The following is a 24,885-nucleotide window of genomic DNA, read 5'->3' as shown; positions in this document are numbered from 1 at the left end:
TGTGTGTGTGTGTGTGTGTGTGTGTGTGTGTGTGTGTGTGTGTGCAAAGGGGGGAGTGTCTGAAGGTGTGTGGATGTAACCACAATGAGAAGAAAGGAGAGACAGGTAGTACGTTTGAGGAAAGAAACCTGGATGTTCTGGCTCTTGAGTGAAATGAAGCTCAATTATAAAGGGGAAGAGTGGTATGGGAAAGTCTAGGGAGTTAAGTCAGGGGTTGGTGAGAGGACAAGAGCTAAGGAAGGAGTAGCACTACTCTTGAAGCAGGAGTTGTGGGAGTATGTGATAAAGTGTAAGAAAGTAAATTCTAGAATGATGTGGGTAAAATTGAAAGTGGATGGAGAGAGATGGGTGATTTTATTGGTGCTTATGCACCTGGTCATGGGAAGAAAGATCATGAGAGGCAAGTATTTTGGGAGCAGCTAACTGAGTGTGTCAGAAGCTTTGATGCACAAGACTGGGTGTTAGTAATGGGTGATTTAAATGCAAGGGTGAGTAATGTGGCAGTTGAGGGTATAACTGGTGTACATGGGGCATTCAGTGTTGTAAATGGAAATGGTGAAGAGCTTGCAGACTTTTGTGTAGACAAAAGGCTGGCAATTGAGAACACCTGGTTTAAAAAGAGAGATATACATAAGTATGAGAGAAGAGGTAGTGAAAACTATGCGGAAGATGAAAGCCGGCAAGGCTGCAGGTTTGGATGGTATTGCAGTGGAATTTATTAAAAAAGGGGGTGACTGTGTTGTTGACTGGTTGGTAAGGATATTCAATATATGTATGGTTCATGGGGAAGTGCCTAAGAATTGGCAGAATGCATGCATAGTGCCACTGTACAAAGGCAAAGGGGATAAAGGTGAGTGTTCAAATTACAGAGGTTCAAGATTTTTTGAGTATTCCTAGTAAATTATATGGAAAGGTATTAATTGAGAGGGTAAAGGCATGTACAGAGCATCTGCTTGGGGAAGAGCAATGCGATTTCAAAAGTGGTAAAGGATGTGTCGATCAGGTGTTTGCTTTGAAGAATGTATGTGAGAAATACTCAGAAAAACAGATGGATTTGTACGTAGCATTTATGGATGTGGAGAAGGCATATGATAGAGTTGATAGAGATGCTCTGTGGAAGGTATTAAGAGTATAAGGGGTGGGTAGTAAGTTGCTAGAGGCAGTGAAAAGATTTTATCGAGGATGTAAGGCATGTGTACGAGTAGGAAGAGAGGAAAGTGATTGGTTCCCAGTGAATATTGGTTTGCTGCAGGGGTGCGTGATGTCTCCATGAGTTTAATTTGTTTATGGATGGGTTTGTTAGTGAGGTGAATGCAAGAGTTTGGAGAGAGGGGCAAGTATGCAATATGTGCGAGACCAAATTGGAGGTGGAAGGATGGAGTGAAAAAGATTTTGAGCAAACGGAGCCTGAACATACACGAGGGTGAAAGGCATGCAAGGAATAGAGTGAAATGGAACGATGTGGTATAATGGGGTTGACATGCTGTCATTGGATTGAACCAGGGCATGTGAAGTGTCTGGGGTAAACCATGGAAAGTTTTGTGGGGACTGGATGTGGAGAGGGAGCTGTGGTTTCGGTGCATTACACATGACAGCTAAAGACTGGGTGTGAACTAATCTGGCCTTTGTTGTCTTCTCTTAGTTATACCTTGTGTGCTCATGGGGGAAGGGGGTGTCATTTCATGTGTGTCCGAGTGGCGACAGGAATGGATGAAGGCAGCAAGTATGGATATGTATATGTATATACCTGTATATAGGTATATGTATATACCTGTGTATGCATATGTATGTATACGTTGAAATGTATAGGTATGTATATGTGCATGTGTGGATGTTTTGTATATACATTTGTATATACGTGTATATGTATATGTATGTAGATGTGCGTGTATGGGCATCTATGTATATATATGTGTATATGAGTGGATTAGCCATTCTTCATCTGTTTCCTGGCGCTACCTCACTGACACAGGAAATGGTAATCAAGTACAATGAATAATGTTGGGGAAAAGAGAGTGGTGAGAGTAAGTGAGCTTGGAAAGGAGACTGGTGTGAGGAATTATCAGGAGAGATTGGGTGTAGAATGGCAAAAGGTGAGAGCAAATGATGCGAGGGGAGTGGGTAAGGAATGGGATGTATTTAGGGAAACAGTGGTGGCTTGTGCAAAAGAAGCATGTGGCATGAGAAAGGTCAGAGGTGGGAAGATCAGAAAGGGTAGTGAGTGGTGGGATGAAGAAGTACAGTTGTTAGTGAAAGAGAAAAGAGAGGCGTTTGGACAATACTTGCAAGGAAGGAGTGCAAATATCTGGGAAAGCGGCAGGAGGTCAAAAGAAAGGTGCAAGGGTTGAAAAAGGGGGCAAATGAGAGTTGGGGTGAGAGAGTATCATCAAACTTTTGGGAGGATAAAAAGATATTTTGGAAGGAGGTAAATAACGTGAGTAAGAAAAGAGAACAAATGGGAACATCGGTGAAGGGAGCAAGTGGGGAAGTAGTAACAGGCAGAGATGAAGTGAGAAGATGGAGTGAGCATTTTGAAGGAATGCTGAATGTGTTTGATGATAGAACTGCAGATATAGGGTGTTTTGGTCTGGGTGGAAAACGAAGTGAGAGAGTTAAGGAGAATGGTTTGTTTAAGAAAGAAGAGGTAGTGAAAGCTTTGTGGAAGATGTAATTCGGCAAGGGGTCGGGTTTGGATAGTACTGCAGTAGAATTTATCAAATAATGAAGGTGACTGTGTTGGTGATTGGTTGGTAAGGATATTCAATGTATGTAAATATCATGGTGACATACCTGATAATTGGGGGAATGCACGCATATTACCATTGTGCAAAGGCAAAGGGGATAAAGGTGAGCGTTCAAACTACAGAGGTATAAGTTTGTTGAGTATTCCTGGGAAATTATATGGGAGGGTATTGGCTGAGAGGGTGAAGGCATGTACATATCATCAGATTAGGGAGGACCAGTGTGGTTTCAGAAGTGAAAGAGGATGTGTGGATCAGGCGTTTCCTTTGAAGAATGTGTGTGAGAAATACTTAGAAAAGCAGATGGATTTGTATGTAGCATTTATGGATCTGGAGAAGGCATATGATGGGGTTGATAGAGATGTTTTGTGGAAAGTCTCAAGAGTATATGGTATGGAAAGTAAGTTGCTAGAAGCAGTGAAATGCTTTTACCAAGGATGTAAGGCGTGTGTCCAAGTAGAAGAGGAGTGAACGATTCCCAGTAAATGTTGGTCTGCAGCTGGGGTGTGTGATGTCCACATGGTTGTTAAATTTGTTTATGGATGGGGTGGTTAGGGAGGTAAATGGAAGAGTTTTGGAGAGAGGGGCAAGTATGCAGTGTGTTGGGGATGAGAGGGCCTGGGAAGTGAGTCAGTTGGTGTTCGCTGATGATTCAGCTCTGGTAGCCGATTTGAGTGAGAAACTGCAGGTGTTGATGACTGAATTTGGAAAAGTGGTTGAAAGAACAAAGTTGAGAATAAATGTGAATAAGAGCTAGGTTATTAGGTTCAGTAGGGTTGAGGGATAGGTTAATTGGGATGTAAGTGTGAATGGAGAAAAACTGGAGGAAGTGAAGTGTTTTAGATTTCTGGGAGTGGACTTAACAGCGAATGGAACCATGGAAGCGGAAGTGAGTCACAGGGTGGGCGAGGAGGCAAAGGTTCTGGGAGCGATAAAGAATGTGTGGAAGGAGAGAACGTTATCTCGGAGATCAAAAATGGGTATGTTTGAGGGAATAGTAGTTCCAACGATGTTATATGGTTGTGAGGCATGGGTTATAGATAGGGTTGTATGGAGGAGGGTGGATGAGTTGGAAATGAAATGTTTAAAGACAATATATAGTGTGAGGTAGTTTGTTCAAGTAAGTAACAAAAGAGTAAGAGAGATGTGTGGAAATAAAAAGAGTGTGGTTGAGAGAGCAGAAGAGGGTGTGCTGAAATGGTTTGGACATAAGGAGAGAACGAGTGGGGAAAGATTGTCAAAGGGGATATATGTATCAGAAGTGGAGAAAACAAGGAGAAGCAGGACACCAAATTGCAGGTGGAAGGATAAAGTGAAAAAGACTTTGATGATCGGGGCCTGAACATACAGGAGGGTGTGAGGCATGCAAGGAATAGAGTAACTGGAATGATGTGGTATACTGGGGTTGATGTGCTGTCGATGGACTGAATCAGGGCATGTGAAATGTCTGGGGTAAACCATGGAAAGGTCTGTGGGGCCTGGATGCGGATAGGGAGCTGTAGTTTTGGTGCATTACACATGACAGCTAGAGACTGAGTGTGAACGAATGTGGCCTTTTTTGTCTGTTTTCCTGTTGCTACTTCGCTAAAGCTGGGGTAGCGATGCTGTTTTGGGGTGGGGTAGCACCAGGAATGGAGAAAGGCAAGCAAGTATGAATATGTACATGTGTAAATATTCCGATGAGTCCAGAGGGAAAATAAAACATTTTCCCAGTGGACTCATAGGAGAATTTTGATCAAGCGCAAAATTGCGATCCTTTCCAATGTGTAAATATGTATATGTCTGTGTACGTGTACAGGCATTTACATATATATATATATATATATCTTTCTTTCTTACTTTCGTACTATTCGCCATTTCCCGTGTTAAGAACAGAGGACTGGGCCTTTGAGGGAATATCCTCACCTGGCCCCCTTCTCTGTTCCTTCTTTTGGAAAATTGAAAAAAAAAAAGAGAGGGGAGGATTTCCAGACACCCGCTCCCTCCCCTTTTAGTCGCCTTCTACGACACGCAGGGAATACGTGGGAAGTATTCTTTCTCCCCTATCCCCAGGGATATATATATATTCATTTTTATTTATTTATTTTGCTTTGTCGCTGTCTCCCGCATTTGCGAGGTAGCGCAAGGAAACAGAATAAAGAAATGGCCCAACCCACCCCCATACACATGTATATACACACACGTCCACATACGCAAATATACATACCTCTACATCTCAATGTACACATATATATATACACACACAGACACATACATATATACCCATGCACACAATTCACACTGTCTGCCTTTATTCATTCCCATCGCCACCTCGCCATACATGGAATACCATCCCCCTCCCCCCTCATGTGTGCGAGGTAGTGCTAGGAAAAGATAACAAAGGCCCCATTCGTTCACACTCAGTCTCCAGCTGTCATGCAATAATGCCCGAAACCACAGCTCCCTTTCCACATCCAGGCCCCACACAACTTTCCATAGTTTACCCCAGACGCTTCACATGCCCTGATTCAATCCACTGACAGCACGTCAACCCCGGTATACCACATCGATCCAATTCACGCTATTCCTTGCCCTCCTTTCACCCTCCTGCATGCTCAGGCCCCGATCACTCAAAATCTTTTTCACTCCATCTTTCCAACTCCAATTTGGTCTCCCACTTCTCCTCGTTCACTCCACCTCCGACACATATATCCTCTTGGTCAATCTTTCCTCACTCATTCTCTCCATGTGCCCAAACCATTTCAAAACACCCTCTTCTGCTCTCTCAACCATGCTCTTTTCATTTCCACACATCTCTCTTACCCTTACGTTACTTACTCGATCAAACCACCTCACACCACATATTGTCCTCAAACATCTCATTTCCAGCACATCCACCCTCCTGCGCACAACTCTATCAATAGCCCACGCCTCGCAACCATACAACATTGTTGGAACCACTATTCCTTCAAACATACCCATTTTTGCTTTCTTCTTTCACACACTTTACCAAACTCAGTCACCAGCTTCTGCAGTTTCTCACATGAATCAGCCACCAGCGTTGTATCATCAGCGAACAACAACTGACTCACTTCCCAAGCTCTCTCATCCCCAACAGTCTTCATACTTGCCCCTCTTTCCATATATATATATATATATATATATATATATATATATATATATATATATATATATATATATATATATATATATACATACATATATATATATATATATATATATATATATATATATTTTTTTTTTTATATATATATATATATATATATATATATATATATATATATATATATATATATATATATATATATATATATATATATATCTTTTTCTTTCTTTCAAACTATTCGCCATTTCCCGCATTAGCGAGGTAGCGTTAAGAACAGAGGACTGGGCCTTTGAGGGAATACCCTCACCTGGCCCAATTCTCTGTTCCTTCTTTTGAAAAAAAAAAAAAAAAAAAAAAAAAGAGAGAGAGGGGAGGATTTCCAGTCCCCCGCTCCCTCCCCTTTTAGTCGCCTTCTACGACACGCAGGGAATACGTGGGAAGTATTCTTAATCCCCTATCCCCAGGGATAATATATATATATATATATATATATATATATATGTTCAGGCCCCGATCACACAAAATCTTTTTCACTCCATCTTTCCACCTCCAATTTGGTCTCCCTCTTCTCCTTGTTTCCTCCACCTCCGACACATATATCCTCTTGGTCAATCTTTCCTCACTCATTCTCTCCATGTGACCAAACCATTTCAAAACACCCTCTTCTGCTCTCTCAACCACGCTCTTTTTATTTCCACACATCTCTCTTACCCTTACGTTACTTACTCGATCAAACCACCTCACACCACACATTGTCCTCAAACATCTCATTTCCAGCACATCCATCCTCCTGCGCACAACTCTATCCATAGTCCACGCCTCGCAACCATACAACATTGTTGGAACCACTATTCCTTCAAACATACCCATTTTTGCTTTCCGAGATAATGTTCTCGACTTCCACACATTCTTCAAGGCCCCCAGAATTTTCGCCCCCTCCCCCACCCTATGATCCACTTCCGCTTCCATGGTTCCATCCGCTGCCAGATCCACTCCCAGATATCTAAAACACTTCACTTCCTCCAGTTTTTCTCCATTCAAACTCACCTCCCAATTGAATTGACCCTCAACCCTACTGTACCTAATAACCTTGCTCTTATTCACATTTACTCTTAACTTTCTTCTTTCACACACTTTACCAAACTCAGTCACCAGCTTCTGCAGTTTCTCACATGAATCAGCCACCAGCGCTGTATCATCAGCGAACAACAACTGACTCACTTCCCAAGCTCTCTCATCCCCAACAGACTTCATACTTGCCCCTCTTTCCAAAACTCTTGCATTCACCTCCCTAACAACCCCATCCATAAACAAATTAAACAACCATGGAGACATCACACACCCCTGCTGCAAACCTACATTCACTGAGAACCAATCACTTTCCTCTCTTCCTACACGTACACATGCCTTACATCCTCGATAAAAACTTTTCACTGCTTCTAACATCTTGCCTCCCACACCATATATTCTTAATACCTTCCACAGAGCATCTCTATCAACTCTATCATATGCCTTCTCCAGATCCATAAATGCTACATACAAATCCATTTGCTTTTCTAAGTATTTCTCACATACATTCTTCAAAGCAAACACCTGATCCACACATCCTCTACCACTTCTGAAACCACACTGCTCTTCCCCAATCTGATGCTCTGTACATGCCTTCACCCTCTCAATCAATACCCTCCCATATAATTTGCCAGGAATACTCAACAAACTTATACCTCTGTAATTTGAGCACTCACTCTTATCCCCTTTGCCTTTGTACAATGGCACTATGCACGCATTCCGCCAATCCTCAGGCACCTCACCATGAGTCATACATACATTAAATAACCTTACCAACCAGTCAACAATACAGTCACCCCCTTTTTTAATAAATTCCACTGCAATACCATCCAAACCTGCTGCCTTGCCGGCTTTCATCTTCCGCAAAGCTTTTACTACCTCTTCTCTGTTTACCAACTCATTTTCCCTAACCCTCGCACTTTGCACACCACCTCGACCAAAACACCCTATATCTGCCACTCTATCATCAAACACATTCAACAAACCTTCAAAATACTCACTCCATCTCCTTCTCACATCACCACTACTTGTTATCACCTCCCCATTTGCGCCCTTCACTGAAGTTCCCATTTGCTCCCTTGTCTTATGCACTTTATTTACCTCCTTCCAGAACATCTTTTTATTCTCCCTAAAATTTAATGATACTCTCTCACCCCAACTCTCATTTGCCCTTTTTTTAACCTCTTGCACCTTTCTCTTGACCTCCTGTCTCTTTCTTTTATACGTTTCCCACTCAATTTCATTTTTTCCCTGCAAAAATCGTCCAAATGCCTCTCTTCTCTTTCACTAATACTCTTACTTCTTCATCCCACCACTCACTACCCTTTCTAATCAACCCACCTCCCACTCTTCTCATGCCACAAGCATCTTTTGCGCAATCCATCACTGATTCCCTAAATACATCCCATTCCTCCCCGACTCCCCTTACTTCCATTGTTCTCACCTTTTTCCATTCTGTACTCAGTCTCTCCTGGTACTTCCTCACACAAGTCTCCTTCCCAAGCTCACTTACTCTCACCACCCTCTTCACCCCAACATTCACTCTTTTTTTTTTTTTTCTTTGTCGCTGTCTCCCGCGTTTGCGAGGTAGCGCAAGGAAACAGACGAAAGAAATGGCCCAACCCCCCCCCATACACATGTACATACACACGTCCACACACGCAAATATACATACCTACACAGCTTTCCATGGTTTACCCCAGACGCTTCACATGCCTTGATTCACTCCACTGACAGCACGTCAACCCCTGTATACCACATCGCTCCAATTCACTCTATTCCTTGCCCTCCTTACACCCTCCTGCATGTTCAGGCCCCGATCACACAAAATCTTTTTCACTCCATCTTTCCACCTCCAATTTGGTCTCCCTCTTCTCCTCGTTCCCTCCACCTCCGACACATATATCCTCTTGGTCAATCTTTCCTCACTCATTCTCTCCATGTGACCAAACCATTTCAAAACACCCTCTTCTGCTCTCTCAACCACGCTCTTTTTATTTCCACACATCTCTCTTACCCTTACGTTACTTACTCGATCAAACCACCTCACACCACACATTGTCCTCAAACATCTCATTTCCAGCACATCCATCCTCCTGCGCACAACTCTATCCATAGCCCACGCCTCGCAACCATACAACATTGTTGGAACCACTATTCCTTCAAACATACCCATTTTTGCTTTCCGAGATACTGTTCTCGACTTCCACACATTTTTCAAGGCTCCCAAAATTTTCGCCCCCTCCCCCACCCTATGATCCACTTCCGCTTCCATGGTTCCATCCGCTGACAGATCCACTCCCAGATATCTAAAACACTTCACTTCCTCCAGTTTTTCTCCATTCAAACTCACCTCCCAATTGACTTGACCCTCAACCCTACTGTACCTAATAACCTTGCTCTTATTCACATTTACTCTTAACTTTCTTCTTCCACACACTTTACCAAACTCAGTCACCAGTTTCTGCAGTTTCTCACATGAATCAGCCACCAGCGCTGTATCATCAGCGAACAACAACTGACTCACTTCCCAAGCTCTCTCATCCCCAACAGACTTCATACTTGCCCCTCTTTCCAGGACTCTTGCATTTACCTCCCTAACAACCCCATCCATAAACAAATTAAACAACCATGGAGACATCACACACCCCTGCCGCAAACCTACATTCACTGAGAACCAATCACTTTCCTCTCTTCCTACACATTCACTCTTGTTTTCTGAAAACCCATACAAATCTTCACCTTAGCCTCCACAAGATAATGATCAGACATCCCTCCAGTTGCACCTCTCAGCACATTAACATCCAAAAGTCTCTCTTTCGCGCACCTGTCAATTAACACGTAATCCAATAATGCTCTCTGGCCATCTCTCCTACTTACATAAGTATACTTATGTATATCTCGCTTTTTAAACCAGGTATTCCCAATCATCAGTCCTTTTTCAGCACATAAATCTACAAGCTCTTCACCATTTCCATTTACAACACTGAACACCCCATGTATACCAATTATTCCCTCAACTGCCACATTACTCACCTTTGCATTCAAATCACCCAACACTATAACCCGGTCTCGTGCATCAAAACCACTAACACACTCATTCAGCTGCTCCCAAAACACTTGCCTCTCATGATCTTTCTTCTCATGCCCAGGTGCATATGCACCAATAATCACCCATCTCTCTCCATCAACTTTCAGTTTTACCCATATTAATCTAGAATTTACTTTCTTACATTCTATCACATACTTCCACAACTCCTGTTTCAGGAGTACTGCTACTCCTTCCCTTGCTCTTGTCCTCTCACTAACCCCTGACTTTACTCCCAAGACATTCCCAAACCACTCTTCCCCTTTACCCTTGAGCTTCGTTTCACTCAGAGCCAAAACATCCAAGTTCCTTTCCTCAAACATACTACCTATCTCTCCTTTTTCACATCTTGGTTACATCCACACACATATATATATATGTGTAATTGTGTGTGTGTGTGTTTGTGTGTGTGTGTGTGTGTGTGTGTGTGTATATACGAGTGGATGGGCCATTCTTCTGTTTCCTGGCGCTACCTCGCTGAAGTGGGAAACTGTGATTAAGTATAATAATAATAATAAAAAATAATATTTTTCATATATTTTCTTTTTCCTTACATACTTTCCAATGTCTATGTAAACTCCCCTACTGTGCAGTGGAAAAATACAGATCTATTATAGCTGGCTGACTGCATCAGAAAATGATACAGAATGTGTGATGGAATCCCAAGGAAATGTGAGTTCCAAACAGCCAAAAAATGGTGGCTTTATGATAACCCGGTGGTGGTCACCTGTTAGCTGATTCTGGGTACCCGTGTTAGGTGAGCAAAAGGATTCTGTGATTCGAGGATCGACCAAAAAGTGTGATTGAATAAAAGTTATCTCACTAATATTAAGAGAGCTGGAATGGTACAGACCCCAATACTCCCCAAGGTTTATCGCAGTGCTTGCAGGAAGATAAATGAAAAAACAAAAGTAGAAAAAGTAGTGGGCCCTGCAATGGTATCACTAATATGTAGATCTTCAATCATACCAACCAACACTACAAACTTATATTCCTACTTCTTCAATACTTCTGTTTGAGCACATCCAATCATCCATATGCATTTTTTTTCTTATTCTTAGTCAAAATTATCTGAAGATAATTATGTTCTGTTCTCATATTCCTTTATTTTCTAACAACTTACTTTCCATTTATATATGGAAGTGCATTCTCCATTCCATAACTCATCCTCACACAACTCCCATACATATCCTAGCCTACTCCAATCTGTTTCAATCATATTTATGATCATATTCTTAAATCAAAACTCAACAAACATCCCCACCTTCCTGGAATAGCAGCTGCATCAGGGACATTGAGAACTGGACTCTGCCTTAGAGATTCTTCTACTTGTGAGTTTGGTGATGATTCAGCAGTAGATGGGAAAATTTTTTCACCACCATCATCAGCATCTGATGACACCTTTTGTACACCTGCAATAGCTGCAAATCCCCCAAGAGACCTAGAAGATCCTCTTCTCAATCTTCCCACTCCACCCGTTCTTTCACTAGTTTGTTCAATTTCTAACAATTCTTTCTCTTTGACAGTATTTCCAGATTGTGAATGAAATGTAGAGGCACTCTCACAACCAGGTTCTTCCTTAATAAATGATAAAGGGTTGCTAGAGGCTGCTGGCTCTGCTGAGGAACATCTTGAAGACTGACCTTCACCTGAAATGAAAACATAACAATCTAAAGCAAAAAAATGACATAATTTACCCTAACATACAATTAATCTGTCCTTCATCTACGACTCATACAGGTTCATAGAAAAATTCTGTTAACTTTCGCATTCAACAAGGTGACTATTAAGTATTGTGACTACTCCACACCAACATATCAGACATACATAATTAATTCAATCCCACCCAGGAGCTTCTCTGCTTTCCATTACTCTTTTTTGCCTTTGCCTCAAATTTTGAATACTTATAACATTCACCATAGACTCTTATTTTGAAATTCTTATTCTCTCCATTTCGCTAAAAACAAACAAGCCTTGAAGGGCCACTTACAGATGTTGACTTTAATCTGCAATTTTTCTACATATATATCATAACTATTAGAAAGGACTTAATGACCAGTTAACTTTGGTATGAATATCTCGGATAAAGAGAAGAAGTATTTATATATATTATTATTATACTTTGTCGCTGTCTCCCGCGTTTGCGAGGTAGTGCAAGGAAACAGACGAAAGAAATGGCCCAACCCCCCCCCATACACATGTATATACATACGTCCACACACGCAAATATACGTACCTACACAGCTTTCCATGGTTTACCCCAGACGCTTCACATGCCTTGATTCAATCCACTGACAGCACGTCAACCCCGGTATACGACATCGCTCCAATTCACTCTATTCCTTGCCCTCCTTTCACCCTCCTGCATGTTCAGGCCCCGATCACACAAAATCTTTTTCACTCCATCTTTCCACCTCCAATTTGGTCTCCCTCTTCTCCTCGTTCCCTCCACCTCCGACACATATATCCTCTTGGTCAATCTTTCCTCACTCATTCTCTCCATGTGCCCAAACCACTTCAAAACACCCTCTTCTGCTCTCTCAACCACGCTCTTTTTATTCCACACATCTCTCTTACCCTTACGTTACTCACTCGATCAAACCACCTCACACCACACATTGTCCTCAAACATCTCATTTCCAGCACATCCATCCTCCTGCGCACAACTCTATCCATAGCCCACGCCTCGCAACCATACAACATTGTTGGAACCACTATTCCTTCAAACATACCCATTTTTGCTTTCCGAGATAATGTTCTCGACTTCCACACATTCTTCAAGGCCCCCAGAATTTTCACCCCCTCCCCCACCCTATGATCCACTTCCGCTTCCATGGTTCCATCCGCTGCCAGATCCACTCCCAGATATCTAAAACACTTCACTTCCTCCAGTTTTTCTCCATTCAAACTCACCTCCCAATTGACTTGACCCTCAACCCTACTGTACCTAATAACCTTTAAAATTAAAAACCATCAAAGCACAATCAATAATATCTCAAAGTCATAAGCTTCACTGCAGTCATAAGTTTAACTGCTGACTGCTGATGTGCTATACAGACTTACTTTTTTTTTTACTTTATGATGGTTTAATAGTGATATGCATTCAGTAGAAACCATACTTAGAATTTTGAGTTCTGATCTTTTCCTGGGCTAGCGATATGTGGTACGATACTCTATCGTGATGCTATGCAGCAGCAGCGAGCCTCAACCTCCAGTCAGTCACGTGATCATGAGTGTAAACAACCGTTACTCTACAGTGTACTGCATTGCCAGGGTCGTTTGGATTCTGTGTCTTTGTAACCTATTATCTTTGCAAAATGCCCATCTGTGTCTCATGCCTCTGGTGAGAAGAAAAGGAAGGCATTTACTCTTGAGATGAAGCTAAAGATAATTGCCCAGCATGAAGTTACACCCAAAGGCACCAAGAAAGGTCACAGCAAAGAAACACTTTATTATAAAATAAGTTTTGGGTTAAATGATTTTGTCCAACTTTAGGCTAATGTAAGTGTCCTAAGAACGTTTAAGGTAGGCTAAGCTAAGCTATGATGTTCAGTAGTCTTTTTTCCAAGCTCACTTGCTCTCTCCACACTTTTCTCACTGACACTGTCTACTCTCTTGCAAAAACAAATCTTCACCCTCATCTCCACAGGAGGGTTATCAGACATCCCACCAGATGCACCTCTCAGCACATTTACATCTAACAGTCTCTCTTTTACATGTCCATCAATTAATGTGTAATCTGATAATGCTCACTGACCATCTCTCCTATTTCACATACATATACTTTTGCATGTCTCTCTCTTTAAACTAGGTATTCCCAATCACCAGTCATTTTTCAACACACAACTCCACCAGCTGTTCATCGTTTCCATTAATAACAGTGAATACTCCAAGCCCCTAATTATACCCTCAACTGCCACACTACTCATCTTCACATTTACATTGTCCATACTAATACCAGGGTCTCTTGCATTAAACTGCTGACACATTCACTCAGCTGCTCTCATGCTCTTTCCTCTTATGGCCAGGTGCATAAGAACTAATAATCACCCATCTCTTGCTATCCACTTTCATTTTCACCCTCTCAATCCTTACACTCTTTTAAACACTTCCACAACTCGAGCTTCAGTAGCAAAGCTACTTCTTCTATAGCTCTTGCCCTCTAACCAACACCTAACTTTAGTCCTAAGACACTTCCAAACTACTCCTCTCCTTTACCCTTGAGCTTTGTTTTACTCAGAGCCATAACATTCTGATTTCTTTCTTCAAACATACTACTTATCTTTCCTTTTTTCTCATCTTGTTTACATCTACACACATTTATATGTTCCGAGCCAGAGACTTCACTGGGGATGAGCACTCCCTGCTTGGTTCCTTCTTTTGTTCCATCTTTTAGAAATTGAAAAAAAGAAGGGGAGGGTTTCCAGCCCCTACTCCTACCCCCTTTAGTTCCCTTCTATAAAACACAGAGGTAAAATTCTTTTTATACATCCTGTTAAGCAGGATCATTTAACTAAACAACAAATCTGATTTGCAGGGTCTCAAGCAAATATAACATGTAGCTGGAGAACAGGTCATAATTTTACATTATCTGGAATATAACTATATTCAATATTTCACCACTGCTGCTAAGCCAGCTATACTAAGTAAAAAAAGTGAAAAGCCAAGGTTATGTGTGGTAGTGATTGTGGTTTTCAATACTATTCCAAACCACCAACACTGTTAACGTTATGAAAAATCTTTTCATCTAGAAACAGCAGCTCAGCAGGTTTCAACTTAACCTGTCTTTACCGAGAACTTAAACAGTACAGTGCATAAGACATGAAAATCACTCTTCTTTACAATTAAATAAAAAAAACACTTTTGATCTATTCAACAAAAGACCCACATCATTCTAACCTGGTGTGTCTGTGGATTTTACTTTACTATCACTTAGCAAATCCCAATCTACATGCTCTGAGACCTACATGGAGAGTTAGTAACCTGATGGTTAATTCATTTGTTTGTTTTTAAGGGATATGATACAGTGGCCTATGAAGGATAAATGTTGAGAGTGGCAGGCACTCTGTTATGGTAGCTCAGCTTATCCATGTTTGGCCACAGCTACTTTACCAGAAATGGGAAGCTTATTATATCTTTCAAGCACTGTTGGGTACAGATAAAATAGATCTAACATATCTATACCTCTCAAATTTTACCATTTTATTTTTTAGATCCTACAATTAAAATGACATCTTAAAAACAGACATAAAAAGATATGAAAATCTGAGTCAAAAATACCTGAGAATCTCCTATTTTTACTTGGGGTGGGTGATGTTTCTGTTCTTGACCTCTTGGTTCCTACTAGACGTTCAAAGTCACCAATGCTAAATCCTGTACTGGAGCTGCCTTGTGAGAGAAGACCACGACCAGTGATGCACTTCTGGCCTTCACAGAGAGATGAAATCTCCAGCATTTCAGCTGTTCTCATGAAAGATTCAAGTTCAGATGCATCTACTGTAGCTTCACCCCTACAAAAGACAATAATAACTACATAAACAGGTGAAATTTAATTAATCAATCTATTGTGATTAAGTAAATCTAGACACTGGTTAAAAGACAGGATTTGCATAAAACAGTCATACTGGAATTCTTCAATTTGCAGACAATATGGCTAGTCATTCATGGTAATACTATAATACTTCTACAAGGAATTGCATTGTCCTCTCACCTAAAGATGCATGATTCTTAAAAAGGCAATTATGCATTAAATCATGCACCTTTCTCAAAAATTGCACATCAGTAATTATATCAAAGATCTTAATATGAGTAAATGAAAGTTTCTGCTAATACTCCCTGGGAGAGTACAAAAATACCTCACTCATATTTGAAACCTTACCTTACCTTCCTGCCCCAGAAGTCATTTCTATCCTTAAGAGGGTAATGCAGCAAAATAGAAGCTGGTCATGATCATTGGTAGGGACCACAGGTCACAAAGCACTGTAAATGCTGTGTGTGTCTATGTGCAGAGGGTACAGGTAACTGAGCAGTAAGTGTTTGGTGTCTTCTTCACTGTAGCTGCATCATGGGCATGAAGAGCTTGAGGATGCGTTGAAACAGCATTTGTAGTGTTGCAAATATGAGTGATGTCCAGAGTGTAAGCAGGAGAATGTGGCTTGTGTTTGTCTGGGAAGTGTGGTTTCTGATGGGTGTATGTCTGGTGAGTTGGAGTTTAAGACTAAGTTGGGAGGTCGGATGTTTAGTGCTTGTTGGGTTATTTCAGTGTGTATGTGTTTTGTCAGCGTTATATTAGTTGGGAGTGAGGGGATCTGTGAATAGAGGTTACTAAAGTGGGAGGCTGGGGTAAGCTTCTTATTTCTACTGGGTGGCTGGCAGTTAGTTAAAGAATATTTTGGGTGGGAGGGGTATAGTGTTGTTGCATGGAAATGTGCCAAGCATATTGAAGTGGGAGTTTATTGGGAGAGTCTTTGTTTTACTGTGAAAGGGTAAGAAAGATTTGTGGAAATAAAAACAGTGTGGTTGAGAGAGCAGATGAGGGTGTGCTGAAATGGTTTGGACATACAGAGAGAGTGAGTGAGGAAAGATTGACAAAAGAGAGATGGGGGTGTGCTGAAATGGTTTGGACATATGGAGAGAAAGAGAAAGGAAAGACTGACAAAGAGGATATATGTGTCAGAGATGGAGGGAAAAAGGAGAAGCTGGAGACCAAACTGTAGGTGGAAGGATGGAATGAAAAAAGATTCTGAGTGATTGGGTGGGGCCTGAACATACAGGAGGGTGAGAGGCACGCAAGGAATACAGTGAATTGGAACGATGTAGTATACCGGGGGTTGAAAGGTGTCAATGGACTGAACCAGGGCATGAGAAACATCTGAGGTAAACCATGGAACAGTCTGTGGGGCCTGGATGTGGATAGGGAACTGTGGTTTTGGTGCATTAAACATAACAGCTAGAGACTGAGTGTGAACGAATGTGGCATTTTTTCTGTCTGTTTTCCAGGCACTACTTTGCTGAAGCAGGGGATAACAATGCTGTTTCCTGTGGGGCAGGATTGTGCCAGGAATGGACGAAGGCAAGCAAGTATGAATATGTACATGTCTGTGTATGTGTACGTATATGTGTATATGTTGATCTGTATATGTATGTATATGTGCATGCATGGGCATTTATGTATATATATCATGAGAGGCAAGTGTTTCGGGAGCAGCTGAGTGAGTGTGTGTCAGTTCTGATGCACAAGACCGGGTTATAGTGATGGGTGATTTGAATGCAAAGGTGAGTAATGTGGCAGTTGAGGGAATAATTGTGTACATGGGGTGTTCAGAGTTGTAAATGGAAATGGTGAAGACCTTGTAGATTTGTGTGCTGAAAAAGGACTGGTGATTGGGAATACCTGGTTTAAAAAGAGAGATATACATAAGTATACATATGTAAGTAGGAGAGATGGCCAGAGAGCATTACTGGATTACGTGTTAATTGAAAGGTATGTGAAAGGAAGACGTTTAGATGTCAATGTGCTGGGAAGTGCAACTGGAGGGATGTCTGATCATTATCTTGTGGAGGTGAAGGTGAAGATTTGTAGAGGTTTTCAGAAAAGAAGAGAGAATGTTGGGGAGAAGAGAGTGGTGAGAGTACATGAACTTGGAAAGGAGACTTGTGTGAGGAAGAGCAGGAGAAACAGTGTAGAATGGAAAAAGGTGAGAGTAAAGGATGTTAGGGGAGTGGGGGAGGAATGAGATGTATTTAGGGAAGCAGTGATAGCTTGCGCAAAAGATGCTGGTGGCATGAGCAGCATGGGAGGTAGGCAGATTAGAAAGGGTAGTAAGAGGTGGGATGAAGAAGTAAGATTATTAATGCAAGAGAAGAGAGAGGCATTTGGATGAGTTTTGCAGGGAAAAAATGCAAAAGAGGGCAATTGAGGGTTGGGGTGAGAAAGTATCATTAAATTTTAGGGAGAATAAAAAGATGTTTTGGAAGGAGGTAAATTAAGTGTGTAAGACAAGAGAACAAATGGAAACATCGGTGAAGGGGGCTAATGGGGAGGTAATAAAAAGTAGTGGTGATGTGAGAAGGAGATGGAGTGAGTATTTTGAAGGTTGTTGAATGTGTCAGATGAAAGAGTGGCAGACATAGGGTGTTTTGGTCGAGAGGGTGTGCGAATTGAGAGGGTTAGGGAGAATGATTTGGTAAACAGAGAAGAGGTAGTAAAAGCTTTGCGGAAGATGACAACTGGCAAGGCAGCAGGTTTGGATGGTATTGCAGTGGAATTTATTAAAAAATGAGCTGACTGTGTTGTTGACTGGTTAGTAAGGATATTTAATGTATGTATGACTCATGGTGAGGTGCCTGAGGATTGGCGGAATGCATGCATAGTGCTATTGTACAGAGGCAAAGGGGATAAAGGTGAGTGCTCAAATTACAGATGTATAAGTTTGAGTATTCCTGGGAAATTACATGGGATGGTACTATTTGAGAGGGTGAAAGCATGTACAGAGCATCAGACTGGGGAAGAGCAGTGTGGTTTCAGAAGAGGTAGAAAAGCAAATGGATTTGTATGTAGCATTTTTGGATCTGGAGAAGGCATATGATAGAGTTGATAGAGATGCTCTGTGGAAGGTATCAAGAATATACGGTGTGGGAGGCAAGTTGATAGAAGCAGGAAAAGTTTTTATTTAGGATGGACAACATGTGTATGAGTAGGAAGAGAGGAAAGTGACTGGTTCTCAGTGAATGTTGGTTTGCGGCAGGGATGCGTGATGTCTCCATGGTTGTCGAGTTTCCTTATTGATGGGGTTGTTAGGGAGATAAATGCAAGAGTTTTGGAGGGAGGGGCAAGTATGCAGTCTGTTGAGGATGAGAGGGCTTGGGAAGTGTCAAGTGTTGTTTGCTGATGATACAGCTCTGGTAGCTGATTCCGGTGAAAAACTGCAGAAGAGGGTGACTGAGTTTGGTGTTTGGTAAGTGTGTGAAAGAAGAAAGCTGAGAGTAAATGTGAATAAGAGCAAGGTTATTAGGTACAGTAGGGTTCAGGGACAAGTCAACTGGGAGGTAAGTTTGAATGGAGAAAAACTGGAGGAAGTGAAGTGTTTTAGATATCTGGGAGTGGATTTGGTAGCGGATGAAACCATGTAAGTGGAAGCGAGTCACAGGGTGGGGGAGGGGGCGAAGGTTTTGGGAGCGTTGAGAAATGTGTGGAAGGCAAAAAACATCATCTCGGAAAGCAAAAATGGGTATGTTTGAAGGAAAAGTGGTTCCAACAATGTTATATGGTTGTGAGGTGTGGGCTATAGATAGAGTTGTGCAGAAGAGGGTGGATGTGTTGGAAATGAGATGTATGAGGACAATATATGGTGTGAGGTGGCTTGATTGAGTAAATAATGAAAGGGTAAGAGAGATGTGTGGTAATAAAAAGAGTGTGGTTGAAAGAGCAGAAGAGGGTGTTTTGAAATGGTTTGGTCACATGGAGAGAATGAGTGAGGAAAGATTGACAAAGAGGATATATGTGTCAGAGGTGGAGGGAACGAGGATAAGTGGGAGACCAAATTAGAGGTAGAAGGATGGAGTGAAAAAGATTTTGAGCTATCGGGGCCTGAACATGCAGGAGGGTGAAAGGCGTGCAAGGAACAGAGTGAATTGGAACGATGTGGTATATCAGGGTGGATGTGCTGTCAATGGATTGAACCAGGGCATGTGAAGTGTCTGAGGTAAACCATGGAAAGTTTTGTGGGGCCTGGTTGTGGAAAGGGAGTTGTGGTTTCGGTGCATTCTACATGACAGCTACAGACTGAGTGTGAACGAATGTGGCCTTTGTTGTCTTTTCCAAGCGCTACCTCGTGCTCATGTGGGGGGAGGGGGGTTGTCATTTCATGTGTGGCGAGGTGGCAACAGGAATGAATGAAGGCAGCAAGTATGAATTATGTACATGTGTATATTTGTATATGTCTGTGTATGTATGTAAATGTATACGTTGAAATGTATAGGTATGTATATGTGCGTGTGTGGACGTGTATGTATATGCATGTGTATGTGGGTGGGTTGGGCCACTCTTTCATCTGTTTCCTTGCGCTACCTCGCTAATGCGGGAGACAGCGACAAAGTATAATAAATAGAGAAAAAATATGTATATATACGTTTGTGTGTGTGTGTGTGTACATGAGTGGATGGGCCATTCTTCGTCTGTTTCCTGGCACTACTTCACTGACATGGGAAATGGCAATTAAGTAAAGAAATTTAAGTTGCCTTCAAAATGGGTATGCTTACATATGGACATCCTAGAAATGGAGTATGATGAGTCACGAAGATAGTTTGCCCAGTATTCAAGGACCAAAGAAGGTAGTAGAGGTTGATCAGGAAAGCCACAAAGTAAAGATAACTGAATCAGAACAGATGTCTGAGGATTTTCAATCATACAGGCAGAATGGAATACTGATGAGGCAGTGTATTCAGTCAGGAAAGCAAGTGAAGCACTGAACGGAATACTTAAGAGACTGCAGATTTTTAAAATATATTCAGAGATAAAAATTTAGTTCTAAATAATAAATATGACAAGGAGGAAGATATGATTGCACAAGACTTGATTGCACAAGATAGTTACCAGTTGAATAGTTAACACTACTTGACTGACAGAAGTTATGAAAAGTGAAGTTATCTCTGATGATCTTTGGCTTGGATGAAAAAAATATTCTAAGGAAAGAGGAAAGGGAAGCACAATCGAAAACCTATTTGACACAGTGGACTTGTGAAATGCTAGTCCACAAATAAGTTAGATGAGTCAGTAGACACAAGTAAAAATATTTAAGGACAGCCTTTGATTTTGAGATGGGTATCCAAGAGGTGCTTAAGGAGACCTATAAACCTGCTAAAACATATGAGTTCAAAAATCTTATCTCGTGTGGGTGTGTGTGTATTTACCTACCTACAATGAAATTCAGCTGAAATGGCTGGGCTAGGGCAAAGCAATCACTGCACATCTTGCTTACAAAATAAGACTATTCTTCTCCGGTACCACCAGCATTATATAATTATCAACTCTTGGTTCATCTGGGACTAATTTCAATAACATCAAGTATGCATTTATATGTTTCTGTAGACGTTCCAAGCATATTTCTGATTTCTCCTGGCAGTACACCAAATACTCATGCTTACTTCCTGGTTAGGCTGCTACATATTTTTGTCTGATCTATTTTCTGTATGTTACATGGTATCCTTGAAGACTTACTAACTCTGCATCCACCATGCTGAGATGCTCTAAGTTTAACACATTTTTGTTTAAATCTTCAATTCATTGTCATTTGTTAGATTATCATATATTTTCTCTTCTTTCTTGTCTATACTGTTCCAGTTCTTTCAGCCGAGAATCTCAAGGCAGTTCTTCTGTTCATCCCCTTAATTTTACTCATGAAATGCTTCTCAATTCTCTGTTTATTTCTATTCGTTTCATTAGTGACCATAAAACAATTATTTCTATTCGTTTCATTAGTGACCATAAAACAAAGATGTATTAAATCCTATTTCTAAATACAATAAACAAATTCATCAACAGATTTCTATTTCTTGTAGTGGAAGGTCTTAAAATCCTACCAATCATCACTTAACTTGATTGTGTTATCTTCTCAATATGCTCTCTGTAATCTATTTTCTCATCAATGATGACACCCAAATCTTTTACCTTTATTCCCATTTCAATTACTATTCCTTTTGGGCCTTTATATGGTACCACTAATGAATCCTTTCTTGTCCCATAATTTATTTGATCAAGTCTATCCTCATTAAATTCCACCAGGTTCACTTCTATCCATTTGTATGAGAGAGAGAGAGAGAGAGAGAGAGAGAGAGAGAGAGAGAGAGAGAGAGAGAGAGAGAGAGAGAGAGAGAGACAGAGAGAGAGAGAGAGAGAGAGAGAGAGAGAGAGAGAGAGAGAGAGAGAGAGAGAGAGAGAGAGAGAGAGAGAGAGAGAGAGAGAGAGAGAGAGAGAGAGAGAGAGAGAGACTATGTATCTACCACACAAGAGGCAAGATCCAAGAGGGATCAGATGAGGCTAGAGGGGGAACAACACCCATTTTTAGCTCAGGGAGGCAGAGCTTAACATCATAAAATCTATTAGATGGTCACAGATGGAACCCCAAACATAAAATGGGTAAGTGGAACAGTTTAGATGCCTCGGTTACCCACACCATCCATACAAGTACTCTTATTCCCTAAGAGTCAAACAGTATTGGATGTGTTTATCAGATGAAGATAAAATTTCATTCTGATTTATATGAAGAGTAGAGCAAAGTGTAAATGTGCAATGATAGCAAAAGCAATTAGAATGTACTTGGGAGAAAAGTAGGGCCCAACATAGGACTAGCAGGATGAAAGGCGAGTTCTATCATAAGTGTGAAGTTAGAACGACAGTGATCGTAGGCAAAATATGTATCCCCTTGAATACTGTAATTGTGGGATCTTAATTCATAAGAAAAAATTAGTTTACAGAATGTTACAAATAAACACACACACACAAGTTGTAGCAAAAGTGAGAGATACTGTACAAGCACTAAATTAGCTCAGTTTATAAGTCTTCACAAATCAAAGTGGGAAACAGTGCATCACATACGGAAGAATGACTTACAGATCATCAGAAATTCATGGATATAATCAAAAGCAGTATCCTTTATATCTTCTGATATTCCAGCAAAAATGAAATAACTCAGAAAACTGTGAGTACTAAGGTGCAAATAGAGTTTCATTTATAAAATTTGAATAAATACTTACGTGTAAATAAAATGAATGATGTTGCGAAGCTCAGAAAACTTAATATCACGTAAAATAACCACACTCTGTACATTCAACTCACGACTCAAAACTTGGCGAAAGTATGGACTTGCGAGGCACAAGACAACCTATGGAACAAAATTATTTTAAGATTTCATCACATTTGACAATATTTTTTTGTATGTACACATGTATGTAGGTTTGTATAAAGTAAGAGAGAGGAAAAGCTTTATCCAGCAAATGCTATACCTCAACAAAGCTGGATGTGACTATTTGTTGTTTAAAACAGTGTTTACCCAAGATAGCTTATTGGGGAAAATCACATTATCATTCTAAGGTACTGAATTTCTGTAAATTCTATCATATTGTAATTACAATATGATAGAATTTACGCTGATGATACAGCGCTGGTGGCTGATTCATGTGAGAAACTGCAGAAGCTGGTGACTGAGTTTGGTAAAGTGTGTGGAAGAAGAAAGTTAAGAGTAAATGTGAATAAGAGCAAGGTTATTAGGTACAGTAGGGTTGAGGGTCAAGTCAATTGGGAGGTGAGTTTGAATGGAGAAAAACTGGAGGAAGTGAAGTGTTTTAGATATCTGGGAGTGGATCTGTCAGCGGATGGAACCATGGAAGCGGAAGTGGATCATAGGGTGGGGGAGGGGGCGAAAATTTTGGGAGCCTTGAAAAATGTGTGGAAGTCGAGAACATTATCTCGGAAAGCAAAAATGGGTATGTTTGAAGGAATAGTGGTTCCAACAATGTTGTATGGTTGCGAGGCGTGGGCTATGGATAGAGTTGTGGGCAGGAGGATGGATGTGCTGGAAATGAGATGTTTGAGGACAATGTGTGGTGTGAGGTGGTTTGATCGAGTAAGTAACGTAAGGGTAAGAGAGATGTGTGGAAATAAAAAGAGCGTGGTTGAGAGAGCAGAAGAGGGTGTTTTGAAATGGTTTGGGCACATGGAGAGAATGAGTGAGGAAAGATTGACCAAGAGGATATATGTGTCGGAGGTGGAGGGAACGAGGAGAAGAGGGAGACCAAATTGGAGGTGGAAAGATGGAGTGAAAAAGATTTTGTGTGATCGGGGCCTGAACATGCAGGAGGGTGAAAGGAGGGCAAGGAATAGAGTGAATTGGAGCGATGTGGTATACAGGGTTTGACGTGCTGTCAGTGGATTGAATCAAGGCATGTGAAGCGTCTGGGGTAAACCATGGAAAGCTGTGTAGGTATGTATATTTGCGTGTGTGGACGTGTGTATGTACATGTGTATGGGGGGGGGGTTGGGCCATTTCTTTCGTCTGTTTCCTTGCGCTACCTCGCAAACGCGGGAGACAGCGACAAAGTATAAAAAAAAAAAAAAAAAATTGTAATTACAATTTTAAACAATATTAAAGATGGAAAAAAAAAAATATAAAAATCAATCAGCAGGGGAAATGAAACTTGTGCACTATTAACAGTTTCAGTAGAACCATTCATACTGAATGGTGTCTAGCTTCTTTAATTCAAGTTTAGCAAAGAGGAAGCTTGATATGAGAGAACAGAACAGAGTACATGAGAAAAGCCAAAAAAAGGGGAACTTGGAGTCCAGATCCTGATGCCATACCCTATCTTATGCTTCCAATCTATTGAGGGATACAAGACAAGGATTTCCAGACTCTTATAGAGGAAGACCAGGTAGGGAAGGGTATCACTGGAGTATTTCTTCTGGCAAAAACCATGCATTATGGATTGTAATACGAAATTGAGAAGTAATTTTAAGACTCTGGACACAGTAGAATTCAGAACAATAGGAAGGGTTCAAATGTTCAGCTTTCCTTTGGATAGTTTGTACCAATGAATGTCTCCAAGATGCAGGAAATGGTTTGTTTTTAAAGTTTTCAAGTCACTTCTCAATTCTCATATCCTTAAACATTATGAACCTAACTGTCTTTTCTCGGATCATCAATCACATGTAGTTTTAGCATAGTGACTCTGGGAAATCCTATGTTGTAATCCTCAGTACACTGAAAGCTTAAGACAGGGTGTAGCATTAGGGTCTGGTCTCCAAGATCCCCTCTTTTTGCTTTCCTCCTTCACTCTGCTCTCTCACATCTAGCTTCCTTCCTGGTTGCTGTATCTCCCTAACTGTT

General features: G+C 41.0%; 1 protein-coding gene across 1 annotated transcript in view; it reads right to left on the bottom strand.

The window, feature by feature from the left end:
* Positions 1-24,885, bottom strand: part of LOC139755050 (uncharacterized) — a 213,219-nt gene that overhangs the window by 23,438 nt on the left and 164,896 nt on the right. The window contains exons 6-8 of the mRNA XM_071673047.1: positions 22,757-22,884; positions 15,284-15,513; positions 11,268-11,652 (exon numbers count right to left, since the gene is read on the bottom strand). Coding sequence (XP_071529148.1) covers positions 11,268-11,652; positions 15,284-15,513; positions 22,757-22,884 — 743 coding nt within the window. The remainder of the gene's footprint in view (positions 1-11,267; positions 11,653-15,283; positions 15,514-22,756; positions 22,885-24,885) is intronic.

Source organism: Panulirus ornatus, chromosome 18 (genome assembly GCF_036320965.1).
Source record: "Panulirus ornatus isolate Po-2019 chromosome 18, ASM3632096v1, whole genome shotgun sequence".
Lineage (NCBI taxonomy): Eukaryota > Metazoa > Arthropoda > Malacostraca > Decapoda > Palinuridae > Panulirus > Panulirus ornatus.
The sequence above is the reverse complement of the archived record's forward strand: the minus strand, read 5'-3'. Positions and strand labels throughout refer to the sequence as shown.